Here is a 15,443-nt window from a genome sequence, read left to right as displayed (position 1 = left end):
TTTTGGGCCTACATCTCCAGTTCTTCTTCTTCACCATAGCCAGTGGTGAGGAAATGTAAAAACTGCAGTCCAAAAACATCTGGAGGGCCACAGTGGCCCACCCCTGGTTTGCTATTTGAGAGCAAGCTAGTTGTCAAAACACACCCATCTATTCCACCCCGAATGTTTTTTTGTTTTGTGGTAAGAAAAAGAGACAGAAGGAACAGTGGGAAGGTTACAAGTGACATCTTATGTGTGCACGCACACACAGAAAGATTCTATGAGTGAGGCAGGCTGGTGGTTCCGTAAAACCCTTCATCTGGAAGCACCCTACGGCAGTCTTAGTGACTGTGGATTATGGAACTGAAACCCAGCAAATCAGGTCATTACTTTGGAGAAGGCTGCACTATGGAATCCTTGGTATTGAGGTAAGGATACTTCAGTTCTTTTCAGGAAAAAATCTTATCAACCGATTGGCACAATTTCCTTTAATTGTGCATTAAACTGCTCTCTTAATAAAATAAGCAGTGTGCTTCCATGAAACACCTCACTATGGTTAAGCCAGCATAACCCCATCTATTTTAAAGGGGTACAGGTGTGGCACTGAATTAAAGAAGTCTAGGGCTGTGTTGTATTTTCAACCAGATTTCTTTGATACATAACCACTTGATGGAAGACCTTTTTCCAAAGAGACATACACAGAGACACCCAAACTTTTACCTAGTCTGTTCCCACATTTTTGTGACAGAACATTTGAATGTTTTTATAAATACCTTCTATGACACCATTGATTTGATTCATGGAATAGCAGCTTAGTCTTTCTCTTGCTTTTCTGAATGGTATACACTGTGGGCTCCCTCCTCCTTTGGGCACACAGGCTTGCTCACTCAAAGGGCTCTGAAGTCAGCAGGAGCCATTAACTGGAGCCTTGCAGGGATCCACGTCCTAGGCACCTTTCATGTGTTTACATGGTATCAGTCAAAAGAAACAAAGTGATGCCAAAGGTAATAATAGTGTAACATGCTCATAAAACAGGATTTGCCTTTCTTTGTTTTTCCCTTCCAAGAACAATGGGAAACTGCAGTAAGTTTGACTGATCTTTTCTCTCTCTCCAAAGGAAACCTCGGGCATGATCCACCAGAAGCCGCTTTGACCCCGGAGAGACTTTTTCTTAACTTGCATCCTATCAAAGACACTTGCTTTATAACCAAATGAGCACGGTCTGAATCCTGCTCTTTTTCTGCCTCCCACCTCCAATACAGCCGGGTGAAAAATCAGGCTCAGTCTGCCTCCCCAATTTGCCTCTTTCTTCTTTACCCCCCAGAGCCGATAAAGAGTTGGCGGTGACAGGGAAGTTGGTTTCGACCACTTCCGAGCACTCGATCAGCCCTCGAGAAGCGATTCGGCTGCTTTTGCTGGGTGGTCCACGGGACACCTGCAACCGCTCTCGTTTCCAAACCCCGAGCCTCAGCCGGCAGCCTTCTTAAAGACCCACGGAACTCAGGGAAGACTTCTCGCCCAGTAAACTTCCTGCAGGGAGGGGGCCCCATGCTGTTTTTCGAACAAACCCCCTTTGCTCAAATCCTCTCTCCCTGCTTCCCGAACAAAATCCCAGGGGGGTCTACATATGACATATCACGCCATCATCCCTTGCAATCTTATTGCGCAGGCAGGTGCGTTATCAGAGCGAAGCTCATCCATTCCCCGCGTGCTTAAACGCACTGTTCACAAAACCGGTGGAGCATCTCTCCCTTGTCCGGGTTGCTCCGCTCCCTTTCAGAGTTCCTGCATACTTGGCCTTAATAAGCAGACTTTCTGGCTTCTTGTTTTACCCAGGAGCGGGTTGGGGGGGGGCGGAGGGGGCGGAGAGGGAAGAGAGAGAAAAAAACAGACAAGAATGACTTTTCTCCTTTTTTTAATGCAGAGGATGGTGTTCTTTTTTTATTATGGTTCTAAAAGTCGGGTGGATACCCTGTTGTTTTTTGTTTTCAAATCCGCAAGCCATCCTACGTCAAATCATCCCTACATCCTCAATGAACATCCCCCCACCCCCATCTCCAGAGGCACGTGGACCAGCTTGGTGGATCCAGCACAGTTGTTAAGAGTAAGGAGTAAACTCTGAGAAGGAGTCGAGGCCCCAGAACGACGCAACAAACAAAGGAAAATGGACAGTCAGCTTTCCAAAGGGCATCCTACCTTCCTGAGCCGGCTTGCTTACGTGTGGAGGAGCAGTTCGGGGAAAGGACAAGAGAGAGGGACGGATGCACACGGACTATAGTCTCGTGGGAGCAGCCAATAGGCAGGGAGGCGGCCCTCCGCGCCTCTGGTTTGTGTGTGTTTCGAACTCAAGGCAGGACAAAAAGAAAAAGGCGAGGAAAGGGTTCAAGAGGGGACTTCCCTTCCGCCTCCAAAGAAAGGAGTCTCCAAGCGCCCCACGGCCATGGGGCGAAGAAATAGTCCAGCCCTCTTCCAGGGCAGACCAGTGGGGCTAGGTAGGAGGGCGGTCCGCAAAGCACTGATGGCAGCAGAAGATGCGCGGGAAAGTTCAAGAAGTCAGAGGGGGAGGAGAGAATAAGATGTCCCTCTTCAGCAGCAACCCCCTACACACACACACACCCCCCACACACACTAAAGACCCATATTCTCTCCCCTTCTCGTAAAGGGGTCCGCCGCTGCTCCTCTCTGTGGGTCCATCACCTCCCCCGCCCGTCACTGCGTGCAAAACTTGCACCGGACGATCTTCTTAAAAGCACTTTGGAAATCTTTGTTGAAGTAAGCGTAGATGACGGGGTTGAGGAGGGAGTTGGAGTAGCCCAGCCAGTTGATGACGGCCCCCAGCCAGTCGGGCATGTAGCAGCCCTCCTCGCAGAAGGGCAGGACCAGGGCCACGATGAAGAAGGGCAGCCAGCACAGGATGAAGGTGCCCATGATGATGCCCAGCGTCTTGACCGTCTTGCGCTCGCGGGCCAAAGCCATCTTGCGCTTGGCCTCCGCGTTCTTGGGCTCGTTCTTCCGCTCCAAGGCCGGCGTGGCCGAGCCCGGCAGGGAGGGCTGCTGCTGCTGCTCGTGGTGGTGGTGGTGGTGGTTGGGCAGGGGCAGGTGGCTTTTGGTGGCGTTGGAAGGCGTCACCTCCAGGATCTCCAAAGCCGAGGGGGCCACCGGGCCGTCCTCACCCCCTGGCCGGAGGGCCCCGTTGATGCAGACGCCTCCGCCGCCTCCTTTGGGCTCGACGGCACTTTTCCAGCTTTTGGCTTGCTGCGGCGGCTGTGGAGGTCCTCCGTTGGCCTTCTTCGGCTCGCTGGCGGGCGAGATGGAGAGACAGGTGTCGGCCACGGGCTCCGCAGACGGTTCAGCTGCCAGCGGTAGCGGCGGCTGCTGCGCCGGCTGCTTTTTGTCCACTTTCTTGACCGTCTTCCGGATGCGGAAGCGGGCCGCCTTGAAGATGCGCCCGTAGAGGACCAGCATGAGGAGAAGGGGAATGTAGAAGGCGCCGAAGGTGGAGTAGATAGTGTAGCCGGGGTCCTTGCTGATGGTGCAGGCGTTGGGGTCCGAGCGGTCCTCGGGGGTCCGCCAGCCCAGCATGGGCGGGATAGAGATGAGGAAACCGATCAGCCAGGTGAGGCTGATCAGAACTGCGGCCCGCCGGGGCGTCCGCTTGTTGACGTAGTCTATGGGGTCGGTGATGGCCCAGTAGCGGTCCAGGGCAATGGCGCACAGGTGGAGAATGGAGGAGGTGCAGCACAGCACGTCGAGCGAGATGAAGATGTCGCAGGTCACCTGGCCCAGGGTCCACTTGCCCAGCACTTGGTAGAGGGCGGCCATGGGCAGCACCAGTACCGACACCATCAGGTCCGTGACGGCCAGCGAGCCGATCAGGTAGTTGGCCACCGTCTGCAGGGAGCGCTCCAGCGCGATGGCCGCGATCACGCAGGCGTTGCCCAGCACTGCGAAGAGGATCAGCGCCCCGAGGGCCACCGACGTGCCCAGCTGGTAGCCCAGGCTGGCCGCTGCCGTCGGGCTGGCCGGACTCGCCGTCGGCTCGCCGCCGCCGCCGCTGCTATTGGCTCCGGCCGTCGCCGCCACCGTGCTGTTGGACAGCTCCATGGCGGGGAGGGAGTGGGGAGCGGGAGGGGACCCGAAGGCAGCGCCTTCACTCCGGCGGCGGGGGCAGCGGCGGCGGCGGGCAGCGCTTCCCCAGGGTCACCATGGCCTACCCCCCGACGGGAGCGGCGGAGCGGGCGGCAGGCGAAATCCCAGCCCTTCAGCGGGCTAAGGAGAAGCCGCGGCAGGTAGGCTCCGTCCGTCCGTCTCTTCTTCGGCACGCCAGCACCAGCTCCAGTTCCAGCTCCAGCAAGCCGACGGCGGCATGTCCTTCCTGACTGGGCATCCCCGGGAGCCGCGTCGAGCACCTCCCCTCCCTGGGCTGCCCTGCCTCGCCCTCCACCTCTGCGCTCCCTCTGGAGCCCTGCCGCCGCCGACACCCACTGGCTGCCTCACTTCTCCCTGTCTTCCTCTTCCCCCTCCCTCCCCTCTGTCTCTTGCTGCTCCCCTCCCCTTATCCACACCTCAACACCCCCCCCCCCCGTCGCTAGCTACTCAGTTTGCTTCAGTCCCTGGCGGCTGCTCTTGCTCCTGCTGCTTTCCTGCCCCTCACCGTTGTCCCTCACTTCTTTCCCCACATCTTACTGTGGGACTTACTTATTTCGTTTCCCTGCCACCTCTCGTCTATCGCTTCTTCCCTGCGCCTCCCCCCCCCGCCCCCGCCGGCCTTCCGCTGGTCCTGGCTTCAGCTGCCCATCCCGGGCACTCGCCTTCTCGCTTTCTCTCGCTGCTCCCCACCCGCTCTTGTAGCGCTCACTGGCTGCTCCCCCGCCCCGACCCCGCGCCGCTCCCTCCCTGCTTCCTCCCTCCCTTTCCTCTGCTCCGATGCCTTCTCCCACCCCAGCCCGTGGGTTCTTGGCTCCACTCCCTGCTTTTGGGTTTCCCACTCCTTTCCTGCTGTTCTCTCCCCCACCCCACCCCGCGCGCTTGTTCTCATCCTTACTTCTTCGCTGCTAAGGAGCGCCGACGTCTCTTGTCTTCGGCATTTCGCGGTCCACCCCTCCCCATCCCCAGCGCCCGGTCTCCTCCTTTCCAGTGTCTTTCCTCCTGCACCGTCCCACGTCCCTCCCCCTTTCTTTCACCCCCCCCTTCCCAGTCCACAAAGAATACACACCTTGTTTGGCGTCTTGACGGGTGATTTCACACCGGATTTTATTATTTTTCTAGCGATGCTTCCTTTCCTCAATGCAGGTTGGGCATCGTTTGAGTGCTCCCAGTTCGATAGAAAGCCAACGGTAGGGAGAGGGAGGGAGGAAAGAAGAGCAACGACCACGACTCAGAAGACACAGTCCCGCTCCTCTCCCCGCCCAAACCTCCCTTCCCCTTACGTAGGAAACAGCGCTGAGGAACCCCCAACACGTCAAAACCCTCCTCTCCCCCCCTCACTTTACCCCGCCTGGCCAAATCTCAGCTCTCCAACTAATGCCGGGGTCTAAGCGAGAAGGATCCATACATGACGCGAAAGTTAGTTTTAGGGACGAGGGCTGTCGTTACCTTCACTCGCTCACCCACCCACCCACTTTGGTCCTGTCTCTCTTTCCACGCCCGCCCTGCTTGGTAGGCTCGAGAAGCGCAAGTAAAGAAACACGAGCTAAACCGTGGCCGGTGGCCACGCCGGAGGCATAGATACGGCTGGGGTGGGGATCGCGTGCTTGAGCAAGGAAGGACCAAGGGGAGGAAAACTGCGGAGTCGAGGTTTCTTTCTGCCTGGCTTCTATGGGAAGCCCGGGCCCTGGGAAAGAGGCAGGGAGTCCTCCGCCGTCCTCCCAGGTTTCCTTATTTTCTACTCAGATTTCGGCGCTTGCAAGGCAGGAGGCGAAGGGGTGGGTCCCCTCTCTCCCCGTCTTCCCCGCGATCCGCGTCGCCGACCAAGTTCGTTCTGGCTGGCGGCAGCCTTCAGCACCGCGGACAGCGCTCGGCTTCAAGGGCATTTGTCGCCACCTGCAGGCACGTTACTTCGGGCCGCCTTGTACGTAGTCGGGGCTCGTAGACCTGGGTCCCGCAAAGCTTTTGAAACATTCCGGTGTTTGGGATTACGCCAGAATCTTCCTGGGGGGATTCTGTCAGTTCTAGTCCAAAAAAGAGTTACTCGGCTCTGGGAGATACATTTAAGAAACACAAAGACGTACACACACACACACCCTACCAAGCCTGACTCACACCACACAGGATCACACAAATGGAGTGTGAGAAAAAGATGACGTACACACACACACACACACACACACACACACACACACACACACACACAGAGAGAGAGAGAGAGAGAGAGAGAGAGAGAGAGAGAGAAATTCCAGCTGCAAAGACATCCAGCTCTTTAAATATCCCTAATTCTGTTTCAGTGCATTTCTGTTTAATAATAGTAATCCTGCCATCAATTCAATTCTGATTTTATACTGACCTTTTTCAAATAGAAAGCACTCAGAAGTGGTTTACCATTCCCTTCTTGCCCAGAGACTGTGCAGCTTGCCCAAGGGCACACAAGCTGGCTCTACTTGCAGGATGCATGGGAAGAAATAGAAGTTCTGGCTCTGCAACCAGATACCTGAACCAGTGAGCTATCCATATTGTCTTTTCCAGCCCCAATTCAGCAATGGAAAGAATAGCTGGGGGAGAAACGTGTTTCAAGGAGGAGGCTATGGAGTGCCTCCTGAACAGGGGCACCTCCTGCCAGCATTTAAGTTAATTTAATTTATTTAATTTAACTTTTTCTTTTTCTTATCTATCATTTATTATTTTTAGTATGTCTGTTAATAATGGATGTTTATGGATTAATTTTTTAATTGTATTTGTTCTGTTGTTAGCCGCTCAGAGTGGTATAATTATACCAGATGGGCGGGATATAAATCAAATAAATAAATAAATAAATAAATAAATTTTAGGCGATTCCCCCCTCCAGGGTTGCCATCTGCCTATGAGGACCTTGGTTTCACTTTTGCAAAACTATTTCAAGTTCACTTCCTCTCCCCTTTCCCCAGTCCAATATTTATGTTGCTGCCATTTCACAGACAGACCAATCAACCTGCGGGGAAGCTGAAGAGCGGCAGCTTTGTGGTGTGGCTGCTTGCAAGGACTGCATTCCTCTCAGCACAGGCTTTTGATCAGATTGAAAGCAGCCATTGTTGATATGGTTTGGTTTCTATAAAGGGCAGCTGTAAAGTTCCACAACAATGGATGCTGATGCAGGAGGCTGCAAATTAAATTTGCCCTTTTGTCCTGAATATCTCCTCAGTCAAGAGGGGTGGCAAGCAGACTTTTGTAAGTAGCAAGGGAAGAAGTATGTACCCTCCCTCTACTCAAAAGGTTTCCTACTTTGTCATAGAACTTCAGGTAGATTTGGCACTTAAAACTACATCCTGGGGCAAGAACATCATTCACATCCAAAGTATATATTATAAGCCTGGTGGGAAGCATAGCAGGTTGCTTTTTTTGTCAGTCAAGTTTAACTTAAAGGATCCCAGATAATTTAAATGAAAAATGTTTTCCTGGCAAAGAACTGTGGGTTGTCTACTTGCTAGAAGGTTTATTTTCTTCATGTGTGGGTGTCCACTCTAAAGAGGTCTTGTCAACCTTACTGCAGGTCAGTAAAACATTCATGATTATGCAGTTCTCTTCTAACTTTGTTCATAGCATAAAGGAATAGTTCTACTCTAAAACTTTTGAGCAGAATTAGTTGGTCAATGCAATGATCAATAAAGGAACTTCGGATGAGGCAGAGACAAGTAGCTGTAGCTTAATGTCCTACCTTGGGGCAGATTTGTTTACCTGGTGTCCACTCAAATCATCTCAAAGCAGTGCAGTAGAAAGTCAATTAGGAAAATCCCAGCCGTACTTATTCATGTCAGTTTTGACAAGCAGATACTGGAAAAAGGGAGTGGGGAGGTTGTCTTGTTGTGGTTACATTTGTCCTCTAAATTATGTCCTCTTTCCTTCTTTCCTCTCCCTATCTCTCTCTCTCCCTCTCTCAGTCACTCACATACAGCCACAAAATTAAAGAGCTGCGCTCTCTTGCTTTCTGTGCTTGAAGGAAAGTTGCATTGCAGGAAATTACAATGCAACCAACTATTGAAACTGCTGATCTCTGAGAGATAAAAGATGCTAAAGCTTCACTTGATGGAAGGGAGGGTGGAGGAAAAAGTCTGAAAGACAGAGCAAAATGAGAATAGTATCTCTGGGAACAATCTCAAAATAAGCATCAGATTGGCACATTGTAAATAAATCTGTTGCTGCCCAGTAAACATTTCTAAAGAGTTCAGAAGGGACTTGTGTCTAATGATAAATTTTGCTGACAATTTGTTGTTGTTGACCAGAACTTTGCCCTGCAAGGAAGAGAGGGGAAGGAGGAGGGGAAGGAGGAGGAAAGGGACTGAAGAAGAAAGAGTGCAAAAATCTGAACATGCTAAGAGAAAATAACATTTCTCACCATCTTTTCACAAGGTACTCTTTTTCTAGCCCAATTTTACCTTCATGTGCCACACAGCCTATTATTTTTCAGAATGAAGACTAAACATTGCCTACTTTTCTGATGTATCTTTTTAATATTGTTCGTAGAAACATAGGATTGGGTCCTGATCTAGATTTGTGCAAATGGGCTAATGGAAAATATCTCTGTCCCTTCCTCCCCAAGGCACCCCTCTAGGCTCTTGAAAATACAGTGTGGCTGTACTGATTGGATAGGCTCGGATCAGAACAAAATGAGGAGTTCCTGAAAACTTGGTGCAGGCATCTTGCAAGATTTCTCCTTCTTCCTCAGTGGCATAACACATTCCATTCATTGGGGTTCTCCAGTCCTGCATATGGCATAGACAGCCAGCTGTTTGTCCATGCCTAAATCCAGATCCAAGACAATATGTACCCATTTCCTTAGTCTTACTACTGCAGAATTCTGTTTCCAACCAGATGGTCTCTGAACACTCACAATCAATGGGATGGGTATGCTCACCTTGAGCCCTTGGATACCTTGTGTCTCTGAATTTAGAGAAAGGTGAGACATATGATTGAAATAAATAATACATAACAAGACATACAATTTCACCCCCAAGGCAGATTGAAGACACATCTTTAAAGCCAAAAACTGCAACAAAGGAGACTGCTACACAAACATATTGAGCTTTTATTTCTTAGTTATCATATTATATGCCAACAGCAAACCCATTCTCCATAACAAAAATTCAGACTGCACATGTTGGTTCAGGTATTCCTGAAACTGTAGTTAAAGAAAGTAATCTGTACAAGCTCTGTCCAAAAGCCAATATTGTCAACATAAAAGAGGCAGATATTAACGAACAAGGGGGGAGCCCAAAATTTACAGTAGTTCAAAACTAGAGGAGAATGTATGGGGAGGGGAGACTTCTCTAACAGCCTAATGAATAATGGGCATTCACAAGGGACATGGATAGTTAATTGACTTAGGAGACTGAAAATGGGCAGACAGAACTTTGGACAGAATCCTTCTATACTAGTGGTTCCCAACTTTGGGTCCATAGTTGTTCCTGGACTACAACTTCCAGAAATCCTGGCCACAGCTAGCAGTGAACTTCTGGGAGTTTTAGTCCGAGAATATCTGGGGGCCCAAGGTTAGGAACCACTATTCTATACTGCAACATTTTGGCCAAAATCCTATTGTGTTATTATGAGAGAGTGAAGCAATAAGCATAAATCTCAGCAGCCAACCGCAGCAGATTAAGACATCAGCATAGGCACTTGCTGTTGCATGCCAAGTCCATCCAGAGAAGGCTGGTCTGTTAAGACAAATGGGGCACTGCCCACATCAGCCTCCAGTCGTCTCCAGCTAGCTCATACCTCCCTGCCCTTTTTCCAGAATCCCTGCCTGTTTCCCCTCTCCTGCCAAGCTCCCAGCTTTATTACGTGAGCACACGTGTCTCAGAGAGAGATGGAGAAGCAGAAAGGGAATGTAAGCAGCAATCTACTCCAGAAATGAGAATTTGTATACTCTCTCTGCTTTTTGGTCGAATACTCCAGCCAGTAGCTTCTTTGGCTTGGGTATGTAGAAGCTGTAGTCCAAAAAATAACTTTTCCCATCTCTTGCATACTCTTACGTGCATTGACACCTATTTCTGCCATTCTGTTGCTTATTCACCTATTCAACTGCCTAGTGAATTCTGGAGTTCTTCATAGTAACATTGAGAGTAGTTTGACAGTGAGGTTCATTATTCACTCACACTGTAGCTAGCTCATTTGTGACTCAAACCCCAAACATAAAGTCACTGTCTATGGTGTAAAGTCCCATGTTGAGTGAGAGTGTTAAGGAGAAACTAGACATTGTAAGAGAAAGGTAATGCACTAAATATGAAGAAATAATTTGTGATCATTTTATTGAGTTGCAGGACCACTGGAGTACAGAATTAAAATCACACCACTATCACTCTGGGTACAGTCAAATCCATGACATTTGTCAGTATATCACTTCCAGCCAACATTTAATTTTCTGTTGTGGACACACTTTCTCAAGGTCTTCACATCAGGGCTCTGGGGGGAAAGGAGGAAATTAGTTCTGGGCTCATTCTCAACCTACTTTCTGCCTAGAGTTGTAAAGATTAAGATATCCACAAAGTTGGGAGAAAGGAGAGAGCTGAGCTATAGAAAAGAGATTGAAAACATTGAAGGAGAAAGAAGGTCTTGAAATGGGGGCCAAATGAAAGCATGAGTGAATGAGTAGAGAATGAAGTAATGGCAGTTTTGAGGGAGAATCTGTGGCCCTCCAGATACTTTTGGGCTTCAGTATTCATTATGGATAATGGGAATTGTAATCCAGGAAACCTGTGGAAAGTCATAGGCTCCTCCCTGCTGCCTTAGACCAACTAAGCACCACATTTCCCCAAGCTCATGAAGCCAGTGGGAGAGATTAAAAAGTTGACAAATTTACCCATCCAAAAATATGTCTTCTTCAGCAGAGCTGTGAGTTAATGTTTTATTATTCATCTAGGGAAGAAAAAAGACCTCAGGGTGAGAGAGATCAATTCAAATTTCCTGGTTTCCAATAAATCTATCCTATCACTCCTACAGGGACATAACACAACACTAGAAAGAAAATTGTACTTGAACACTCTGATTTTTCCTAATATAAAAATGCTTGTAACGAAGCCTTGAATTTTGGCTTTTTGTACCTGAAAAGCAACACTCAGAAGCTATTGTCAGGAAGATGGAGAAAGTGTTTCCCCCTTTCTCCACTGGCAGTTTTTCTGCTGAAAAATCCTTCCCCTCTTTGCCTCAGAGGAGAGCACATAGATATATATCGTGAGTGAGAGAATGAAAACAGATAGCAAGAAAAGGCATTACTACTCCCTCCCCTCAGCCACTTTTTCCCACTCACAACTGTGACATTTCATCCACCTTCCTGCTAATCAGGGAACATTATTCTTACCTGTAGCTCAGATCAGGTCTCTTCTAGAGTTTACCAACAGTAGAGTTCAAATGACATAACGATGTCACACCAAGAGACCCCCCCCATTCAAACAGTGGGCTTTCCCCCTACTTCCCCCATGGCAGTCTGAAACCCCTCATATGTTTTGAATGCCTCCCCAACCAGAATTTCACCCTTCTTGTCCCTCTGTTGGAAGCTATTCTGTCAGTGGGGGCATTCCTTTGCTATCAAACCTCAAACTTGATCTCCATGTCAGTCAAATCCCCATGTCATATGATAAGTTGTACCTCAGGATGGTTCTGGAAGAGAGCTGGACACTTCAAGAAACTCATTTACTATAAGAATTTGCCTAAAACACAAGGAAGATCTTGACAGTAACAGCTGTTTGACAGTGGGACTACCTCAGAGAACGGTGCACTCTCTTTCATTGGAGATTTTTTTTAAAACAGAGGTTAGATTGGTGGTTCCCATCCTTGGGTCCTTAGATATTCTTGGACTAAAACTGTCAGAAGCCTTCACTGCTAGCTATGTTGTACACTTGGGAACCACTTGTTACATACAGCACTGATGTTACCTGTCTGTCATAGGTTTGGAGGGAAAGTTCCATCCTATGGGGAGTGGAAGGCGGGACATCAGGAGGAGGGGCTGTACTGTATAAATATGTGATGCCTGTGTGGAGAGTTTAGGAGACACTGTGAGACACTGGGTTGTGACGAAGCAGCAGCTGGGAAGAAGAAGCTGTTGTGGGAGTCTGTGTGTCAGACAGGGTACTACTGTGTGTCAGAGTACCAACCTGATAGGTTCAGGTGTCTGTTGGTTAGCCAGAACTGATAGGTTCAGGGTCTGTGCTTCAAGTTAAGGGTTCTGGGTGAACCAAACTGTATGCTTGTATGAGTGAGGATAAGCCACGTTACTTTATCCTATTCACCTGATTGTTTATTTTTCCCTGTGTGTATTTAAATAAACCTTATTCTTTTTATTGTTTAAAAATCCATCCCTGGTCTGTGTGACTTCTTAAAGGGAATGGTTGGTGGCAGCTTAGTGTAACTGTGTGGCAGATCCCAGTAGGTCTGGGTTTGTCACATTGATTGGTGTCCAGCGTGTGGGATATGACTGGTCCAGTTGTCCAGCGGTCCAGCAAAGCCTTGGCAAGTGTGCCCAGAGCAAGGGGGGTCTAGTCAGGGACAGTCTGAGGCGCGTAGGTAATCTTCTAGGTGTACCTCACGGGGAGGTGCGCTAGTAGAAGAACGTGCCAACTGGGGAGACTTAGATTAAGGTGCTCTGAGGCAGCTTAGTTTTGGCGGGAAAAAGCTGAGGCAAAACTGAGTAGTAACAGTGATCTAGCTTGCCAGCTGAGAGGCCCAGCAGAGGGGGGTAGGCTCTGACTCGATACTGTTGCAAGTTAGTGCTGAAGAACAGCAGCAATCTCTAGGGAGAGCTGGTTCTGAGGCAAGAAGGAAAAAAGTGGTCGTTTTATTTTGAGGCTTGACTTTTAAAGCAGCCTGTTCTGAGGGGGGATTATGCCCTTGACTCGAAGCCAGATGGCCGAAATGAGTGAAGTGAAAGACCCCCAGATTGACCAAGGTTCTGAGGATGAATTTGGCTCAGTGCAAGGTGACAGCACAGGAGAGCAGAACCCAGAACTTAGAAAAATGCTCATAGCCCAACAGCATGAACTGAGGATGAGGGAAATAGAAAGGGAAGAGAAACAAAGGCAATGGGAAAAAGAAGAAAGATTAGAGAGAGAGAGAATGGAGAGGGAAGAAAGAATGGAGAGAGAGAAAATGGCGTTTGAATTAAGAAAATTGGAACTGATGAACCAGAACAATAATAACAATAGGGATTCTGAGGGAGGCCAACTGTCTAAAGCTGACCTGAAGAAATTCCCTGTGTACCACAAGGGAGATTGTCCTGAGGTATTCTTTTCCCTAGTGGAAAGAGCGTTTGTGGACTTCTCAGTGAGGGAAACTGAGAAGATGACCATCATGCGATCTTTAATCAGTGGTAGCCTGGCTGAGGTTTATGCCGAGATGCCTGAGGAACTGATGAAAGATTTTGCAGAGTTTAAAAAACTGGTGTTTGCCAGACATGGGATAAATGCGGAGCAGCTGAGACAAAGATTCAGGTCCCTCACCAAGAAACCAGAACAGACTTTTACCCAAGTGGGGGCCCAATTGGTGAGGCTGCTTGAGAAATGGCTATCGCAGGAAGGAACAGAGACCTATGAGCAGCTTAAAGACTTGATAGCACTGGAACAGTTCTATTCAGTCCTGCATGGGGAATTGAACTTCCAGGTGAGGGAAAGGAAACCGAGGTCTGTGGCAGCAGCCGCAGAGATCGCAGATTTTATTTCCCAAATAAGAAAGCCCTTGGGTGAGGGGAAATCTGTAGGTAAACCCAAAGAAACCTACAGCAAGTACTCTCAGGGACCAGGGAAAAGCCAGCAAGGGGGAGGGGCCCATGGTGAAGGGAAGCCCTCAGACATGAAACCAAGACCTCAGATTTTGGAGGGAAAACCAAAACAAGATGAGAGAGAATCAAAATACACCAGAAAATGTTATTTCTGTCAGGGAAAGGGTCATCTAATCTCAGAGTGTCAGAAATTAAAGCAGCTAAAAGGAATGGTGCCTCAGGAGTCTAGTGGAACCAAGCCAAAAGCTGTGTTCTGTGTCCAGAAAGAGCAAGGCTCAGTCTCACTGAGGGAGCCTGTTGCCATGGCTACTCAGTCTGGAACAGCTACCGCTGCTGATCAGGCTGAGGAAAATGGTCCTCTTGTGGAGGTAAAGCGCTGCTTGCTGGTAAAAACAGATTCTCAGTTGTTTGAGACAGCAGGGGTGGACGTAGGAATACTTGACCGTCAGTATAGGGGGCTGCGGGACACTTGTTCCCAGGTAACCCTGTGCCATCCAGATATTATTCCTAGGGAGTTTATAATCCCAAATGAGAGCATGAAGGTGGCAGGGATTGAGGGGCAGGTAATCTCTCTGCCAGTAGCAGAGGTACCTGTCAACTTTCAAGGCTGGAGGGGAGTTTGGAGGCTAGCGATTTCATCGACTCTGCCAGCAGCCGTGCTCGTGGGAAATGACCTGGCTGAACATGTGAAACGGGTGCTAGTGATTACACGCTCACAAGCCACCACAGAGACAGTTCAGGGGGGTAATGATGAGCCAGAGACGGAAGCAGAGGGGAGTTCAGAAGCTGTGGTGGAAACCTTAACCACAGACAGCAGATTTGGACAGGAGCAAAAGGCAGACGCCACTCTCCAAAAGTGTTTTGAACAGGTGACTGACGCCCAGCTAACACCTGAAACCCCAGTGAGATTTCTGGAGAAAAAGGGGATTTTATATAGAGAGACCCTGAGGAATATCTCAAAAGTTGGAGATGGGATCAGAAGTCAGCTGGTGGTACCTGAAAAGTATCGCCCCATGATCTTACAAAGGGGTCACTCTGACATGTTTGCTGCACACTTAGGGGTGAACAAAACACAGCAGAGAATCACACAGAATTTCTACTGGCCTGACATAGGGAAGCAGATCAGGGAGTTCTGTAAACAATGTGATGTGTGTCAAAGGCAGGGGAATAACCGCGATAGGACCAAAGCAAAGTTGTGCCCTTTGCCTGTGATTGACACTCCGTTCAAATGCATAGGGGTGGATATTGTGGGACCTTTGCCCAAGGCCACAAAGAGGGGGAACAGGTTCATCCTAACAATTGTGGACCATGCCACAAGGTATCCTGAAGCCATACCCTTGACTAACATTGAGACTAACACAGTGGCCGATGCTTTGGTGGGGTATATGTCCAGGATGGGATTTGCCTCAGAGATAATCACAGATTTGGGCGCATCGTTCACATCAAAGCTCATGAAACGCTTATGGCAAGTCTGTGGAATAAAGCACAAGGAAACCACTGCCTATCATCCTGAAAGTAATGGGTTAACTGAGAAGTTCAATGGGACTCTAATGCGCATGATTAGGGC

At 49.1% G+C, this 15,443-nt stretch overlaps 1 protein-coding gene and 1 long non-coding RNA gene across 2 annotated transcripts in view; both read right to left on the bottom strand.

Moving 5' to 3' along the window:
• LOC144586391 (uncharacterized) overlaps positions 1-5,380 on the bottom strand; it is a 51,758-nt gene extending 46,378 nt beyond the window's left edge. The window contains exon 1 of the long non-coding RNA XR_013541187.1: positions 5,195-5,380. This is a non-coding gene — a long non-coding RNA (uncharacterized LOC144586391). The remainder of the gene's footprint in view (positions 1-5,194) is intronic.
• On the bottom strand, positions 1,878-4,209 carry HTR1A (5-hydroxytryptamine receptor 1A). The gene has a single exon (XM_078384555.1). It carries the CDS (start codon positions 4,081-4,083, stop codon positions 2,689-2,691), a length of 1,395 nt encoding a protein of 464 aa, XP_078240681.1. The 5' UTR covers positions 4,084-4,209; the 3' UTR covers positions 1,878-2,688.
• Positions 5,381-15,443: the final 10,063 nt, after the last annotated feature.

This window comes from Pogona vitticeps, chromosome 2 (genome assembly GCF_051106095.1).
Source record: "Pogona vitticeps strain Pit_001003342236 chromosome 2, PviZW2.1, whole genome shotgun sequence".
Taxonomy (NCBI): domain Eukaryota; kingdom Metazoa; phylum Chordata; class Lepidosauria; order Squamata; family Agamidae; genus Pogona; species Pogona vitticeps.
This window is presented reverse-complemented; position numbering and strand designations above follow the sequence as displayed.